This window comes from Chroicocephalus ridibundus, chromosome 1 (genome assembly GCF_963924245.1).
Source record: "Chroicocephalus ridibundus chromosome 1, bChrRid1.1, whole genome shotgun sequence".
Classification (NCBI taxonomy): domain Eukaryota; kingdom Metazoa; phylum Chordata; class Aves; order Charadriiformes; family Laridae; genus Chroicocephalus; species Chroicocephalus ridibundus.
In genome coordinates, this window is record NC_086284.1 from 158,758,429 (window position 1) to 158,776,660 (window position 18,232).

At 43.0% G+C, this 18,232-nt stretch overlaps 1 protein-coding gene across 5 annotated transcripts in view; it reads left to right on the top strand.

Annotated features, from left to right (window-relative positions):
- Window positions 1-18,232, top strand: part of TBXAS1 (thromboxane A synthase 1) — a 247,037-nt gene that overhangs the window by 165,126 nt on the left and 63,679 nt on the right. For all 5 annotated transcript variants that reach the window (XM_063320468.1, XM_063320476.1, XM_063320484.1 and 2 more), the window contains one exon: window positions 10,443-10,757. In XM_063320468.1, coding sequence (XP_063176538.1) covers window positions 10,443-10,757 — 315 coding nt within the window. The remainder of the gene's footprint in view (window positions 1-10,442; window positions 10,758-18,232) is intronic.

Here is an 18,232-nt window from a genome sequence, read left to right on the forward strand (position 1 = left end):
GAAAATTGTTGTCAGTGTTTCAGTTGTGAACTCTAATTTTTAGCACATTTGCAACTTAGCCCCTTAAAAAGGGGAAGAGGGTGAAAGTCTGCAGGCTTTGGGTCTGGGTAAGTTCTGCTGGCTGCGGCATCCCGAGAGAGAGACGGGAGGAAAGATGGAGCTTTTGTGTTTCACCAGTACTGGGACTGGCCAGGGGTTCAATCCACTCCTTGCACAGTTTAAGGGCGATGCCCCAGCTGTTCTTTGGGCACGCAAAGGGCCGTTCTGCCAGCTGAGGGGTCACCGGAGCACGGGGCTACCTTTACACGTGCTCTGTCTCCTCACAGCACCCATTCGGCTGAAGGGGTGTTTGGGGCATCTGCTCAGGAGTAAAGGGGAGCAATAGTGTCATAGCCCACGATCAAGCATGCTGACAAGCTTATTTTAGGGTGAGCAAAGTGCAAGTTGGTTTGAATTTTCCAAGTTTTAGCTAGGAATGGAATTAGGCAAGTCCTTTTGGAGCTCTGAAATTTAAACTGTGATTGTGCTCGGCTTTGAACAGGGACAAAACATTTTTTTTTTCTTGACAGTTATTATGGCTGTAATTGTGCTAATGGCAAGATGCTGTATATTTATTCGTATATTTGCAGTAAACTGGTCCCTTTCTACCTTTCCCCCCCCTCTTCAAAGCAGCTTAATATTTCAAGGATAAAGGTTATTAATAGGAATGTTATTATTTTAGTTGCTAACAGCAGGTAAGGTGGGCTTATTGTTGTGCCCCACTGAAGTTTTAAGCTGTAGGAATTTAAATCGCCATGGTCTGGCTTCTATGAGATTTATTATTTAGTGTGGGTGTTCTGTTTTCACTTTTCACTTGATTGTGTGGTCTGACTGGAGGGTCGCAATCCCCAAAGTGGGGTTACTGCCAGGTGTTTGACAAGATCCGAGTGAGACGCAAGGTAGGTCTCAGGACAGAAATGACTGGGAACAGCTCTCTGATTCAGAGAAGTCACAAGCGTGTATATGGGATAAACATGATTTGTCTGTATGTAATTAATGTCTAGGGTTTTGCTATTATTATTCTGATTATGGTTTTCTGGAAAACAACAAAAGCGTATTCACTTTCCCCATCTCAGAAATGGCAGCATTACTCATAATGATGTTAACTTGCACCCTGCCAATTACATAGAGCTCTCCTGGTTCATTATATCAATAATTACACATAGGATTATTTTTTTTTTTGGTGAAAAATCTTTCATTGACAGAGGAGTAATGATGCCTGTAAGTTGCTTAAGTATTGCTCAGTCAGGGATCTGGAAGATGTGGGAGATGTCCTCATATTTTCGGGGAGAAAGACAGCTGGCATTCTGGCATGCTGTTAATATTCATGTGTTTCTGAAGTTGTATTTTTTTTTTTTCAGTTTGACTTTAGGAAGCATTCCAGACCACAGGGCTGCCTGACTGTCATTTTTCATGCATCCCTGTACTGGCAGAGGACAAAGTGGCATGAAATGTATAAAATGCCATTTAATTTTTCTTTTGTTCTTTCATTCATGCACACACGCTGCTACTGTGTGTTTGTCAGTGTGCACAAAATGCCTATATTTGCAAGATAATGGCTGGGTAAATATTAGAAAGTCGCCCTGAAACTCTGTGAAGGAAAGGAGAGCAGTGGGAGAATCCTTCCTGCTACCGAGGAGCCATCTATTGGATAAAACCCATAACTGAACCCAGCATCCATGAAACTGCAGAGGATAACACAATTTGTTATTGGTCACTGGGTAACTGAAAATAATCCTTTCCTTTCCAATACTGCTTTTAACCACTGTGTTAGGAATCTGTACCCCTTCACGCACACAAGTGGAGGGTCAGACGTAGAGGCGATTTATGTGCTATAGGTAAAAGCCAGTTTAATATAGCTGAAGATCCAGGATAAATCCTAATGTAGGGTGCAGGTGTGATCATGAATGGATAAGCCAGCAGTAGGATTGCTCGCCAGCAGTGGAGAGCAGTTGCTCAGAGAAGTAGTAAAAAGATAAGTGTTTTTTCCATATCGTTAATAAAGAACATAAAGAGCACTAACTGTACTTTTTGTTGTAACAGTACATGTCATTTATTTCAGTCTCCCAGACATGATTGGTTTATTTAAAGAAAGGAAATATATTATTTTAGTTAACCAGAGTTACTTAAGGCCATCACAAAACCAAATAATGAGGTGTTCCTTCCCTCAAAACGTATGCAATCTATATGTAATATGATTGAGAAAGAGAGGATCTTGAACAAAGCACAGGGAGAGGTGAGGGAGGACAGGATGCAAACAGGAGACACCCAGGATGGCCCCGAAACGTCCTGATGGCTCTTGGGAGTGAGTGGTGGGGCTTTGCAAGCACGTTAAAGAGAGCATATGGGGCAGGAAGAACAAAGGATAAAGAAGCAATAATGAGATTCCTGTGCATTTTCTTGAATTTCAGGCAATTGCTAAAAACATAACTGAGTATTAATCAGGAATTAAATTTAAGCAAATACGATTATAATCTATGGCAAATAGAAAAAGAATGGAGGGCTGCAGGCAGCAGCAGCCTTTAGTCAGCAATTTGAATCAGCAGAGGGTCAAGCTTCTGGGTGTCAGACACTTTGCCTAAAACACTCCCTTCCTGCATCCTCCCTTCCTCCTGCGAATAGTGGAGGGGAGGCGTGTTGAATGGTTTACTGGGAGGCCAGCTAAGCTTTGGGAGAGGATGGGTGCGTACAGCGTGCAGCAGGGTGGTCAGCTCGCTGCTGGCTTGTGAGTCAGAGCCCGTTGCACGCACTGGCATGCATGGCGTGGGGGGGGCCAGCCCAATCTGTTCTTCTTCCCCAGCGCCCGGTTATTTCTTTTCTTGCTGTATTTGCCCACTGTGTATTCTGATAACCCCACTCCTCCACCTCCAAGCAGCAAAACACGTGTGGGGCAGGAGAAGCTCAGCTACCGCACACACAAATCCAGTATTTATTGTTTGTACTCTGATAACGCCAGGAGTTGTCATCGGAGTGTTGTTATCCTAAATGTTTTGCAAATACAGAATGAGAAGGTTGGAATCCACTGTAATTTGCTACCATGATGCCAACTCTACTCATGAGACTCATGATGCCACTCTTGCTCACCACGATGCAGGGATTGGGAAAGAAGCTGGATGAGACTCGCTAGCCATTGCATTTTCAGCTGAAGTTTTCTGAGCCTTCCCCATGTGTGCATGCGATGGAGGGAGCTGTGGTGCTTGCACTGTTGTGCTGTGCTTTGGGCGGAGGCTGCCAGCCCAACGCGGCAGAGATGCCAACCAGCTGCCACAAAGTGCATGACACTTGTTTACCTTAGACTGAATTTCATGGAGAATCTTAGTGCTTCTCTGAGGCACCCAGCTCATTTTGCTCAGCCTAATATTGGAAGGAAACTCTTCAGAGTCAGAGACAATGGTCAGTTCATTAAGGGTGTAAATGGACCAGACTGCAGGCAATCCCTTGGTTTTACACTGAAGAACTACTGGAAGGGTTTCCAGCTCTCTAGGCAAGCCATAGGTTTCCCTGTGGGCCCGCGTAATTAATAAAACACTCAAATAGGTGTGTGCCTTATTTTCGCTCTCCCGTAATTGTAGTATCTTTTCATCCTACGTATTACTTCAGCCAAGTTAGGCCTCCAGCTAGGATCTCGCAGCTCACAGTCAACAGGTGCACACACTTAAGATTAAAAGCAGCCTCCTTCTACAAGAGCCATAAAGAGCTAGGTTAAGCTTGTCTCAACTATGGACAGTTCTTTGTTCTCTCTCCATTGAGTAACAATTAGATCTGGAATTCAAATTTATTTTCATCTCTGGACTGTGTGGGAACACCTCTAGAAGGAGGTTGATTGTCTTTCAAGATATGAGTCCTCTACTGCCACTTGCAGCAGTTTAAGCTGAAGGGAGATAGGTCCCTAACAAAATCTTGTTTTTTAAGAATTCCCCCCAGCTTTATTATCAGGTTGAATTAGGCTTGCCCATGCCTTTATAGATTGCTAATGCGCTTACTTTAACTTTGCCTTTTGAAGGTCAGAAAGGTGCAAAATTTTTGAGGAAGAAACCAGCAGTACCTGAGCACTCCTCTCTCACCTCACGAATACTTTGTTAAAGACCTACTGAAGTAATATATAGAGAGAGAGACACGTACAAAGTTCAGGTTGTGGAGCCTCAGAGTTTGTGGGTGTAGCTGGGTGAAATCTAATGATCTGCAATATCTGCAGTGACTCACCGGAGGAGGGGAGACCTCTCCAGTGACGAAAATGGTTTGGTGCTGGGGTGGACTGCCTGGGGAGGCTGTGGGAAGCAGGAGTTTGGCTGGGTTTTTAAGAACAGGTTAGACAAACAGCTGTCAGTGTTGGTTTGGCTGATGCTGCCTCGTGGCGAGGGGATGGAGTAGATAACTTGCTGAATTCCTTCCAGGCCTCTCTGCCCCATGTGACGGTGCTTATGCCTTAAACTCTGTGAGTCTGTGTAAATCTGTTTTCATCCTAGGTCTTAAAGCGTTTCCTGAGATCATCATTAGCATTTCCTCATGGGGTCTTATAAGATTTGATGTGTGTTGTACCGATTTTACAGATGGAGAAGCTGCACCAGTTATAACTGTGATTTAAAGGCAAAAACGGGAGTGCTGCTTTGAGCATCCCAGCTTCTGTGGAGGTCAGTGCTTTAACCAGTAATTCGTATCGGCTACTCTGCAGATTTAGCAGCAAATTCAGCCAATAAAATCCATGTCATACTTGAATTTTCACTTACTCTTGGTTTTTTATTTTTATTTTTTAAAAGAACATTGGTCACATATAGAAGATACGTTTTGTGACCATGTTTCATACTTTCCACACTCAGGTGCTTTCATCCATTTGCTGATGCACCTGCCCCTTCTGGGCCTGCTCAGCATTTCACGTAGCAATTTTGCAACATTATTGTAGGGACACTTTTTTCTTTCAAATAGGAAGCACAGGCATTGCTGTGGCTTCTGACATCAAGCGCGGTGTCATTGAATACTCACAGTGCTCCTTCATTGCGGTGAACTACTGCCAGAAACTTGCACAGGAGCTTATATATATATATATATATATATATATATATATATATATATAAAAATAACAGAACAACTCCAAAGTTATGCAAAATCTTCGCAGTCTGGAGTTTCGCTACAAATGTTAAGATCAGGCCAGGCTGGCAAAAGGCTGCTCCACTTTCCAAGTGGACACTCAGTGAATATATTTTTTTGCTTTAAATTTACTCAGGTTTTTAATGCAAGTTGTGTTGTTTTGTAAGACATGCCTGCCCGCAGACATTTAGCCCATTTACAATAAAAACATTACAGTGGTTTCACCAGCTGATGTTAATGAATGTAAACAAAAGAGGCTTTTCTGCCCGACTGAAAGCCTCCCAGCCGCTCCCGAGCAAGGGCCGTACCCTGCAGTTCAACAGACTTCGGGTCCTTCCAGAGCTGAGCATCCCCCGTGAGAGCACCATGCCCTCAACCTTCAGATGCACAAATTTAAGGGCTGTCAGCTCTGGCATCCCAGTTAATTCCAGCTTCTGGTTCAAGCACAAGAGAAAAGGACCATCACTGGAATGTTTTGGGACTGGATGTTTTGGCAGAGAGACTGGCTTTTTTTTTTTTTTTTTTTTTTTGTTTCAGTGAGAAACCAAATTAAACCTGCAAGGGTTAGGGAGAGGTTGAATTTGATACTTTCGAAGAGGTTTGGCAAAAATGATAGTTCTAGTGGGACTGCATTTTGTGCTTCTTTTTCAAAAGGATCTGTGTGACTACTGCAGCGCTTTACTGGTAACTTCAGGGTGACATGGGTTTGTCTCACCTAAAAAGATGGTTGCTAAATCAAACTTACAAAAAATGACCTGGATATAAACTAATATAGCAGTGTTTGTACAAGTTTGTAGGAAATTGAAATAATACGAGATGTGAACTTTCTACCTGTTAGATAAGGATTCTGAAGCTTAGCTTCTGCTTTTTTGAGCTGCCGTCAGAGCATTTGAGAAAGGCTAGGAGGGTCTGCACAGTTTATGTGAGTGGTATTATATTAGCAGCATCACATTTGTATGACTTTTGCTCCACAGCTAGTGCTTTACAGAATGCCAACCAATTATGTCTTCTAGTTTGGTTCCTTGCTTCAAGTTGCTTTTTGTAGTTCTGGGCTCTTTTGAACTCAAAATGGGGAACTGAACTATCAGAGTGGTGCAAAATTTGACTATAGTTTGCAGAAAACACAACCGAAATCACAGCATTAAGAACAAAAATTCCAACTGATACACATTTGGTAGTTTTCCTTAAGTGATTTTTGACTTCGCCTTGCAGAGAAGTTGCATGGCTCAATCTCTTTACTGAAAGCATAACCCAAGGGTTCCCTGGATCCCCGCAGCAGCGGTGAATTTGCCAAAAGGTCAGCGGGTATGTCAGTCTTAGATGTGAAAACACCCTTTCCTTTTTAGGATGGAAAGAGCTGGAGACATCCCCCTTACCCCAAGACCCTTGCCTCCCATGAGAAGAGTCATGATGCATCACGCATGTGAGTGATACATCTCTCTTCTTCTGACAGTTGCAAAACTTAAAAGCTGTGATTTGGGGAGGGATTGGCCTTCCCCAGTATAGCACATGTCTATTCTTCCAGTGTGCAGCACATAGCTCGTTACGGTTCTGTGCAGAATGATTTCTCTGCATGGCCAGGTGATGTTTAAGGAGACTAATGAGAGAAATGATACGGCCCAGAACACAGGTGTCAGGAAATATATTGCAAGGTGTCTATCTTGGGGAGGCTGAAAGCGGCGCTTGTCTTATTATATATTTCAAAGGGGATGTCTGTGTCACCACCAAGTTAGACATGCACCCTGTCCCATACTGCATTCAAATTAGATTTTTTCAAATAGTGGCTTTCCATTCAATTTTCATTGACTTAATGATAGGCTCTGTGTTGTGCGGGGGCAAAACAAGAGTCTGCCACATTGGCACGCCGTTCTTTTGAAGTGAGAACTTGTTTCTGAGGCCATTGTAACGTAACTATGCAAGTGTCAGAGGACAGGATAGAGGCTATTATGGGCTTCTGCTTTTTGTGAGGAAAATCAAACAAATGTCCCCGATGGAAAAAGGAAGCCAGCAGCTGTATGTGATGACCAGAGAATGGGTTTGTGCAGTTACACTGTCAGTATCTGGTCTGTTGTCAAACTGAAAAAACTGCCCTTTTTTTTTTTTTTTTTTTCTGCTGTCAACCTAAGTGAAGAAAAACCCCGTGAATTTTCATGAGATACCTTTTCCTCATTTCCAACACTTAACAATCCAATTATATTTGGCTTTATGCTAGTGTTTGCCTCTATTGCCATTGTTAGGTTTTTGAGTCAGAGTGATTTTTCCATCCTGATGGTGCGGAAGAAATATATGTTTCATTATGACTGGTTGTAACCCTGGAAATCTTTTCTCTCGCTTGGGTTGATGACAATTTTTTATGTTGCGTTCTATACTGATGCCTAAAGTGAAGTAGAATGAACCATAAAGAAGAGAAGCTTCGCTAAAATATAGCTCCTTCCAATGTGTGGAATTATCTTGAAAAAAAAGCTTGCATTTTTCTGATTTTGTGCTTTTTTCCCCCACTATTATTCAAGTAGTTTTTACAAATGAATGTTGTTTTTGTAAGGATTGTTTATGAAGCCGTTGCTTTTAGCAACCTCTGCTCACCTGTGAACAAATTACATGGCACAGATCGTTGTTTCTCAATAGGGTGACCTTATAAACAGATTCTGTAACAAGACAAGCTTTTAAATTCCTAACCAAATATATTATGTGAGTAATAAAAAGAGCTCCTCAAAATGGCCACAGAGGCATTTCAGAGCACGTTCTTGGGAATATTCACTTGTGCTAGCATTCATTAAGTTTGCTTTCAGCAAAAATTCTCATGAATGAAATTTTATTCAGTAGTCATTATGATTATTACTTTACTATCATAGCAATAAGAGGATGCTTTGTATAAGGCTGGGACCTGATTTTGTTTAAGGCTGGAGAAACATCTTATGGGGTCTCCAGAGAGCGTATTGCCTAAATATAAGACCAGGCCCAGCTAACAGCTCACGACGGGGGACTGCAAACCCTCAGAGGGCAATGGGTTTGCTTACAAGAAAATTCACAGCTAGAGAAGGATGAATGCAGAACCATAGCAAGTGTTATATCATTTGAACTATATTATGTTACAGTGTTACAACTCCACTGAATATGAATGTAATTATACATTTTTATGTTATAAAGGTAGTTTAGCTGATGATGACTAGTCTTATGGATAAACGGGACTATCTCTACAGGTGCAGTTCATTACTCTACTGGACTAGTTTATCCACACACTAATGAACACACTGGAACTAGACTGTTGAGTTTTTTTTTAATTTAAAAAATGACCTAACACAAATATATGCACCAGGAAAATCCCTGAAGCACAGGCTATGCCGAAGACTTGGACACTCAGTTGTGCGATACGTGGACTCCCAGAATGTGAATAAAGCCCTTCCTGGAAAAGTTAAATGAGTTTTTTAGCTATGCACAGCTGAAGTACGTGTGAAGTCTTGTTTCCTCCAGTCTAGAGGAACATGAAAGAGCAGAGGTACATACCACACTGGAGGAGAATGACTGTGGCAGGGCAGTTGCAACTTTTGGCTTACTGTGTTAGAAATGAGAGACCAAGGAAGCATGGGCAATCTGAATATGGAAATTGTGCCTAAGTCTAGGCACAAGGAAGTATTTTCAGAGCTGGAGCTCATTTGCTGAACACAATGTGTATAATGCGGCTTTGTGTGCCTTCACTTGAGGGAAAAGCACGTATCCCGTGCCTTGGAGGTGATGCAGAGGTGATGGCCAGTTTGTAGAGTCCTTCAGTGTTCAGTGACCAGCAGTGCTACTGTCTGGAGCATTGCTTCTTGGGCGCACCAGGGTGCAGGATGCCCTGTGGTCATGGGGGTAGAAGGTGCCTAACGTACACATGGAAAATGAAACGCTTCTGTGGGGTGGAGGGAAGGAGCTGCTAGAGAGGCAGTGTGTTAATCCCCCTTGTGTTACTCAAACCTCAAAAGAACCATTCCTCTCCGCCTGTAGCTCGGTCAGAACAGTTTGTTGGCAGCAGAGCTGAGCACAGGATGCTAAGTATTTCTTCTCTTTTGTTGTCTCACTGCTCTCTCTTCCCATGTTGTGTGAAAAAAAAATCTGATTAAGTCCTTTGACATCTATAATTAATTAGTCCTTCCTTACACTTATCTTGTTTGCCTATCCTTTTCTTTGGCTTTTCCTTTTTCCACTTTCTCTCTCAATCATCAGATCCAAGTAATCATTCAAACGGTTTATTTTTAACAGATAAATGCAGCTTTACAGCATTTTTTTTTCTTTTGAAGAAAGACTTGGCCCCTTCTTTTGTCCATCCCACTGCAGAAGTTGTCATGTTCTGGCACTGCAGTCACTTCTAAGTCCTTGAGCTATCATGTATTCTGTTGGTATTTGAGGAATTGAAAATCAATCACATAGCCTTATGGCTTAGGTTCAGCACAATTCTATTATGCCCGCTCCCAAAAGTCAATTCAAACCTTTTGGGTTATATTTCAAAGCCTAATCAAGCTTGCTGTCCAGACTGGTTTGGAGTCAACTCACTCTTGTCTGTAGGTCTGTTTATTAGAGTTTTTCTGACAGAAACTAGTGTGAAAGAAAGCAGTTTTCATAACAGCAGAACAATTCAGCGGGCATTTTGCGAAGACAAGCCACCCAAACAGGTTTTATGGTAGAGGAATGCTTAGAATTGTAATGTATTTCTGCAAATATGTTTAAAAAAAATAAATCCTATGTTAGACAAGTGTTCGTAACTCTACTTTCTCATATAAAGATGGTCCAGTTTACTGAGATTAGTTTATAGTCTTGTCTTGTTAAGCTGTCACAGAAATTATTGTAGGTGCAACCCTAAACCTAGGTGGTGACTTTCATGCTTTGGACCATGTGAACAAATGAGGAGGGTGCTTCCAAGCAAATGGGCCACCTTCTCCAAGCATGAGTTGTGCCACCTCCACTTGGCGGGTGCAGATGGGGCTGTGCATTGACTATGTCAATCCCCTTACCTCCAGCAAGTGCCAAGAACTCACCCTGAGGATGAAAGAAGCTCTGTATGGTGCTGACCATTAGCAGTCCTCTGTGAAAATATGAACCTGTTACGTACTGGGGGCAGATCAGTCTCAGCCCACTGGGAAGAAAGCAGTGACCGGCTCTTAGTGATGGCATTTCCAGCTAATTTATAGAAGTCCCCTTGTTTGGGGAAAGGCTGGTGGCCATTCTGTGGGAGCCAAGTGGGCAGTATAAATAGGAAACAGCTCTCTCCTTCCATCCCCCATGGGTAAAGGCATTGCTTTGTGACTGATTCTTCATGCTTCTTCTCATTCTGTATTCTGCAGAGGCGCAGAGATTTTCTCCAGTGGATGCTCGACTCCCGCGACTCAGCTGACTCCCTGGCAGCCGGGTGTTTTGATGTGATCAGTCCATCTGCCGCTTCCAGACAGAACAAGGCACCTCTTGCTGGCAGGGCCCCATCTGAAAAGGTTCAGAAGACGTTAACAGAGGATGAGATAGCAGGCCAAGCTTTCCTGTTCCTGATCGCTGGCTATGAGACCACCACTAGCACGCTGTCCTTTGCCACGTATTTGCTAGCCACCAACCCAGAGTGCCAGGAGAAGGTGCTTCAGGAGGTTGATGAGTTCTCAGCAAAACATGTGAGTATGATGTACTGGTGCGGAGCTTCATGCAGGGAGGAAGGCAATGTAAGTGTCATCATGCAACTGCGGCACCTGCATGACCCCAATTTGTCTCAGTTCTGTATGCATATGTTAACATTTTATTAAGATATTCATCAAAAAAAATCAAAACGAAGCTATATTGTTTGGGTTTTTTTGGAAACTGTTAAATAGTCTCACTTTACGACAACTGAAGAGATGGCCCAGAAACTTCGTGTCATAGTGAAAGCTTAACCTTTACAAAATGTTTTACATTATTGATATAAAACAGCTGTCACCAGACTCTAAAACTGCACATTTCTATTTTTTCCTCTTTTCCAGATACTTTTATTGGGTTTGAGGTCAATTTTATTTACTGATCTTTGTAAGGACATAAACAGTGTTCTTACAAACCATAAACTGCAGTTTTGCTTTAAATGTTCATACTTCATTTTTTTCTTCAGCAGCAGAATATATGTATATGCTTCAAAAAAAAAATCACAGTATTTAATTCTCTTATACCGTGTTTAAATTACATCTCCTTCAGTATCTGTACTTACCATGGGCATTTGTGTTTCCTTGATAACCATTGCCAATATTTTGTATATCTAGCAGACCATGCGGCAGCCATTCTTTTACCTTACACTCTCTGCACGAGTTGTTAGTTATGAGAATTCAGACTGAGGGTCTTTCTCTTTTCATGAGTGCTTTTATAATGGATCACAAGGCTAACAGGAATAAAAGGGCACCAGGCATGGCTGTCTTGCAGGATTTTAACTGCTGGATTTGTACGCTGAAGTCCTTCACTATACAATTTTGGGAGTTTCATACTTTTTGTGCATTCCATGCTCTGTGTTGCACTTAAAGAACAAGAAAAGAGAGTTGTATAATTTTCTGCTTTGCTGGTAATACAAAATTCTCGACTGTGCAGAAGCATGCCCATTCAAAAGCTACCATTTCCCTCCTTTTGATTGTCCAAACATAAAAGCCAGGATTTGTGTATGCAGAAAATATCTTCTTTTGTCTTGCATGATGAGGTTCTGAGCATGGTAGTTCCCCGTCTGAGATTGCTTTTGCTCTGAGGGTGCAGAGGGATGACACCAGGGGAAGTTAGGACTGCACAATCTGATCCACAGAGCTTTTTCTCGGTGCGTGCTTCATACTTCTGGCGTGAGTTAACTCAATACAATGAAACCATTGATGTGTTATGTTCTAATTTATAGGGTTTGGATTATATTCTTAGGTTATTAGCTCTACAACACTCCAGCTGGAGCGTGTTTACTTGTTTCATTCAAATAACGGCAGATCTAATTGTGCCTTTGTGTCCAGTTAGTTCAACTGACTTCCTTCAGGCCTGCAAAGATGCGAAGGGGCAACTTGGCCTGGAGTATGTGCGGTTTACTGGTTCATACTGGTGGCAGAGTTGCACATAGAAACCCCTGTTATGCAGCCCCAGGGAAAACATGGTTCATCTCCTCATCAGTTACTGAAAACTGACAATCTAAGAAACCAAAGTGAAATTGCTGGGAGAGGTATCCAAAATGGCCGGTAAGCGATGTCATTCATATCTGTCTGTAGATGGGTATATGGATTAGTACACTTGCTCATGTAAGTGCACAGAAAGCCGACTGCAAGCAGTCATCCTTGCTCATTGTAGGGGATTGGACTAGATGACCTTTCAAGGTCCCTTCCCACCCAAACTGTTCTATGATTCTTTGATTAACCGTCCAATTGCTTCCAGACATTTCACACAGGGAGACCATGTGTATGACTATGTCTATGCTAACAGGTATTGTGCTCCTGTAGATGCAGATTTGCCATCTTGCACAGTTGGTAGTGAGGACTGTCGAGTGCACACTGTACACACCTCAGGAGTTTATTTTGGGTTAGTTCAAGTCTGGCCCAGTGTACCAAATTCCCCTTAGCGGTTGGACCTGGATCTTCTGGTTTGGTTCCAGTTAAAGGAACCCTTGCTGTGCACCTGGAGACTGCAGTGTGAACCAGTGCAAGACACTTGCATGTGAGTGTGCTCCTGATCCAAGCTAGAGAACAAAACGGACCCTATACTGTATACGGTCTGTCTGAGCTGTCACTCACTATTAGTAGTGTTTCAATAATAAACCAATTCGAGTGCATAAAGCTTGACTCTCTTGGTTCTCTAACAGGAATATTTTGCTAATAATTTCAGCTCTTGCAGCGTCTAGGAGAGGTTGTGGAGCTAGGGACGCTTGCGGCAAAGAAGTTAAAACTTGGTGTGGAGAGATGGCACACAAATTAAATGAATGATTTTTGCAGGTCAGCACTGTACACAGTCCGTGTGGTGCCTCAAGCCAAACCAGCGGCCTCATCCCAAACCATGCTGTCCCATGTCATATATTGATTGGAAGTACCTTTCAAATCCCTTCCCCATACTTTACTAGTTTTCAGGTTGTCCTGGTTTCAGCTGGGATAGAGTTAATTTTCTAGTGGTTCCTGTGTTTTCAGATTTCATGTGAAAGGACTGTCAGTAGTGCATGTTGTTTTAGTTGTTGCCAGGCGATGCTTGTGTTTTTCAAGGACTTTTTTCAGCTGCCCATAGAATCTGAGAAGGAGCATAGACAGAAGAGTAGAATGGCCAATGGAATATTCCGTACCATAAACGTCACGCTTGGTGTATAAATGGGGTTAGCCAGGGGAGGGTGTATTCACCATCACTGCTCAGGACGGTAGTAATTCATCAATTTACCGGGTGGTGAGAGTGACTTGTGTCTTGTGTATTCTTTTTCCATTATTATTATTATTGCTATTTTCCTTTTCCGTTATTGTTCTATTAAACTGTCTTTATCTCAGCCCATGAGGTTTTTTTCTTTTCCCTTTTCCCTCCTTTTCTCCCGCTTCTCCCCACCCTTCACGGGGGAGAGGGCGGTGAGCGAGCAGCTGCGTGGTCCGAGCTGCTGGCTGGTGTTAAACCATGACACGGGTTTAGCTTTACATGATGCATATATAGCTGTATGGCCAAGGAGAAGAGGGAGAGAAGGATAACTATTCATCTGCTGTCCTTGATACCAGGAAATTCATAGATCTAATCTGTGCAGCCCCATCCTTCAAAAGGTTTCCTATTATAAACAGTTCATGATTTGAACAGGGGGGACAATGCACTGCTCAAGGAGCCCATCCCAGAATAATGAAAAGGATGCAGTGGTTCAGTCCCCTTCGTGACTGTAATTAACTTCCTTGAGCCTAGAAAATAAGATCTATGCAAACGGGTTGCGAGTTACGGGAGCAGAGCTATTTTAGAACTGGGAATATATAGATGCTGTGTTCGGTTGTCATGCAAGGGAGAGGAAGGGAGGGGGCACAGCAGCTACAGGCTCGCAGTTAGTTATCAAGTCAGTTGCTAAGAAATTTGATTAGGTTGTTGCTTGTGCTCAGCATATCATCAGCTTTGGTCTTATCAAGGTGCTTTGCAATTTTCAGAAAGGGCTTTAGAAGGCCAAAACACAGAGAAATGGTACAGTCAGGTTGTTTTGACAGGTGGTGGAAGACTGCTTTGATTTGCAGATATGCAAGTGTTAAACACAGTACTCTCTTCAAGCAAATTTATACTCAGGTAATTATAACTACAAAATGCTCTCCACCACGTCCCCCTTCCTTCCTCCAACCATTTCAGTTGCCTCATGCAGCATGTTTTATTGCCCTGATGTGTGGTGTAGAGCTGCGGTCTGATTTTACAGCAGCTGCTGTGTATCATCCCAGAGATGGCTGCGCTTTGGTGGCGGACAGAGTGATTTATGTGTAGATAGCTCTAGTTTATACACTCATTTACCGAAGTTTATAAAGACACGTGAGAGCCATCTGAGAAAAGGTGCTATAAATGACAGGCCCAGTTCCAGGTTTTTTGGCACACCGGTCAAAAACTTAAAGCACAGTGACCTTGTGATAGGCAGTAAGGAGAGCAAGGTCAGTCCATCTGGGCGTACAGCAGTCTTTTGGTGGCTGCTGTGGGTCTTGTACTTGAGGATACCCCTGAGTTTGCTCTGATCGTCATCTGTCTTGCTTGGACAGGGTTACCTTAGCAGAATGGGGCAGCATGAAGGGGAAGGAGAAGGCCAAGGCACTGCTCTCTTACAGATCCCCGCGCTAGCTTGGTGCAAGCTGCTGTGGTGTGGTGCAGAAATACAAGATTAGGTGCTGGAAGTGGTGTAGCCCCAGCTCTGTGCTGGGAGTTGGGAGTCCAGAGAAGAGGCAGGTCTGATTGACCGTGTTGTACTGCTGTCTTGTGTCCGGCCAAGTTTGTTCCAGAGCTCTCTTGGGAGACCTCTCTGCCTCTCTCCACCACACTGCCTGAATACACTGTAGAGATGGCACTTCCAGGCAAGTGTCCTCAGAAGACAGTGCTTGGAACAGGTTATAGATTGTCAACTCTTTTTTTACCTCCAGAACCTTCCTCATCTGTTCACTGAAGGGCTTTTTGGGTCTTTTCTTGGCTGATAGCTCAGTGTAGAGGCTGGATGAGGTTTCTTTCCCTGGAAGTGGGAAGAGGCATCAGGCCCATTTCAGAGTCTGTGGACAGGCAAGCAGGAGAATCCTCTATCCTTGGTTATTGTAGAGGCCAGGACACACAGGTTATTGCCTTCCTCTGCTCTGTTCTGGATCTTTGGGGTGTCGGCAAAGGGAGCGCACAGCTTTTCATCGTCTGTGTGGAAGCAGAACGACAGGGTATTGACTGTGAGACTACTGGCACTGCATCTTCCCATTCTACCTGTGAATCCCTGTGTCTGCTCCAACTGCACGGGGAAAGGCAAGTTTGAGCATAATTCCTTTAACAGATGGACTGAAATTAAAATCGTAGAAACTCTGACCTGGTCATCTTCATGAATGAATGCCTTGGGGATGTAGTACGTGCCCTGCAAAAGGCCATCCACTGAAAGATGGCCATCCACATAAGATGCACCTCTTTGCTGCAAGCTTGTTGCTGAGTCTGCAGCTTGCTTTAATACCGTGAAGACAAAATAAACAAGATGAAAAGAGAGTTAAATATGAGCTAGTGGGGGCAGGACGCCTACATCTGTGTGTGTATAAAAGAATATTATGTTCTGCAGGGACCATGGATCTGTTTCCAGGACAGCAGAGAAGGGTCAGATCTTTAGAAGGTTGTAAACTGGCACAACGTATTTGGTATAGTATGATATATTTGGTATGATGGTACACATCAGCTGAGAAGCTAGCCTTTAATTTGTATATGCCAGTAAAAGAGGACAGGGAAAAAAAACTGGTTGCTATTTCGAGACCAGATTATTTTATGGGGTTTGTGGCTAAGCATCCCTAAACTCTTAGAGGCTATACAGTTGTGAAAGAGACGTTTTAATCCACATTAACCAGGTGAGAAGGAACGCACCCATGGTCTTCACACTCTTCATTTCAGTCAAAAACGATCCCTGTGTGGAGCTCTTAAAGGGTCCTTCAGAAGGCATGTGCTTCATGAACCGTGTTTGCACTTCTGACTGGTTATTTTATGGTAAAAACAAGCTGCTTTTTAGATGTTTTTTGTGCGTGTGCTTAGCAAAAGCATAGTAAGCCTGCAGCACGCATCCTTTCTGAGCAGATGGACACTCGCCTTCAAGTCCCACTGCACTCTGAGCTGCTCTGTGTGGTTTGTCCTAAGCTACGGCGCTTAGGGCATGCGAAATTGCGGCATCTTCCATGCTGGGGATTCCCTTAATATGAGGTCTCTCTTTCTTACCTCTCTTCCCGTGTTAGCATTTAAATGTCTCCGTCCCTCCCTTCTCCCTTCTCTCAAGCCCGAGTCATTCACAATTATAAATTATATGTATTTCTTTGTTGTTGTTTTGTTGGACTGCACAATTTCAGACAGGAAGAGTAGTGGCACAAAATAGCTTGCAAAAACATTAGGTGGTCAAGTTAACTTCTCTTAAGAAGTTATTTGTTGCCCTTCAGTGAAATTTGGTTAAGTGGCTATGTATGCGTTCCTGATGTGTTGCAAAGTAAACAGATCAGGTTGAACCACTGAAATGAGGTCATTTTCTTGAGGGAGGCAAAGCAAGTATGCTTTGGGGCAGCTAAGGAGGGCAAAGGAGGTCTAAGAATGAACTGCTCTGCTTCCATGTGATAAATGCACGCTTGAAGGTGCCAAGCGTAGAGAAATCTGGAACAAGGAGCACCCTGAATTCTAATCTCAGCTTCAGGAATAATTTACTGCACATCCTCAGTAATAGACAACATGCATTAACAAAGGGGAAAACTTGGTATTTAACAAGTTTTGGGTTTTATCTTATATCTACGTTAACCTTTTATTGCATAAAGCACCACGTGAACCAGTTGCATTGGAGGCCTACTGCTAATTACAGAACCTGAGAAGTGTGTTGCTGCGCTGATACGCAAGGCTGCAGCGGCTCCGTGCTAGCCAGCAGAGGTCTGGTGAAGCTCAGGTGGAGCAGCAGCTCGCTCCTCCTTGCTGCTAAAGCCTACGAATACTTTCAGGATCCCCAGCAGAGGTGAAGGAGAACACAGGAGTCAGGAGGAGTAGAAAAGTAAGTAAAAGTAAATAGATGAAAGGGCAACTATTACTGTAAAACGTTAGTTGGAGGCTGCGAGACCAACTGGGTTTTCCATTCTATTTTTATAATGCCATGTACAGCTTGTATTTATCACTGCTTGATATGAGACTTAGAAACGTCAGCGTGTAAAGGAATGAAGAATAGGCTAAGTCCCACCATGTCTCTTCTCCATCCCATTTCCTACCCACAGAAAGCACTAGCGTTAACTATCCAGTGCTGGTGTGACTTACCAATGTTTTCACCACTGCCTAGAGTCCATAAGGTTTAAAGAAACTTTGAAGTCCTGTCATACTCTCTCACTGTTTAAATGGAGGTTTCGAGGTTATTCTTTAATGGAAAGGAATCTTCCTGTTCCTGTAAATATTTGCTTTTCTATTGCTCTGTGGCCCAGGAATATTTTCAATATGTCTAATTGAAAACGTTGGCCGGACTATGTTTCAGCTGTATCCCTTCACATCAATAATATTGAATGATACCAGCCCAAAGTCATTACAATCCATAGATTCATTTATGAAAAGGTACAGTTTAATTCCATTTTAACTGCTGTGTGTGGTCAGTTGTGAATGGGCTGGGTTGAACTGGACTGATACGTAAGCGCCTCCTTTATGATTTATGACTTTGGCGCTGTAATTAATCAGACAGACGGGGTGTGGCAGTTGTTTATCTGGGGTAACTTGGCACATCGTCATTGACTTCAGTGGAGTCGCAGCATTTTACACTGGTTTATGATTCTGTTCTTCACATTGAAGAGCTCTTTCACGAGTATCTCTGCAGTCTAACAGAGGTGTCTTATTGTAAAGGAGATTTTGCCGTTTCAAAATTGTCCCTTCCCATAAAATTCCCAGAGAGCAGTGAGAAGTAGGACCATTTTTATGGTGTCTCTGTGCCTGATCGAATACTTTAGATTTTTAAGCTGTT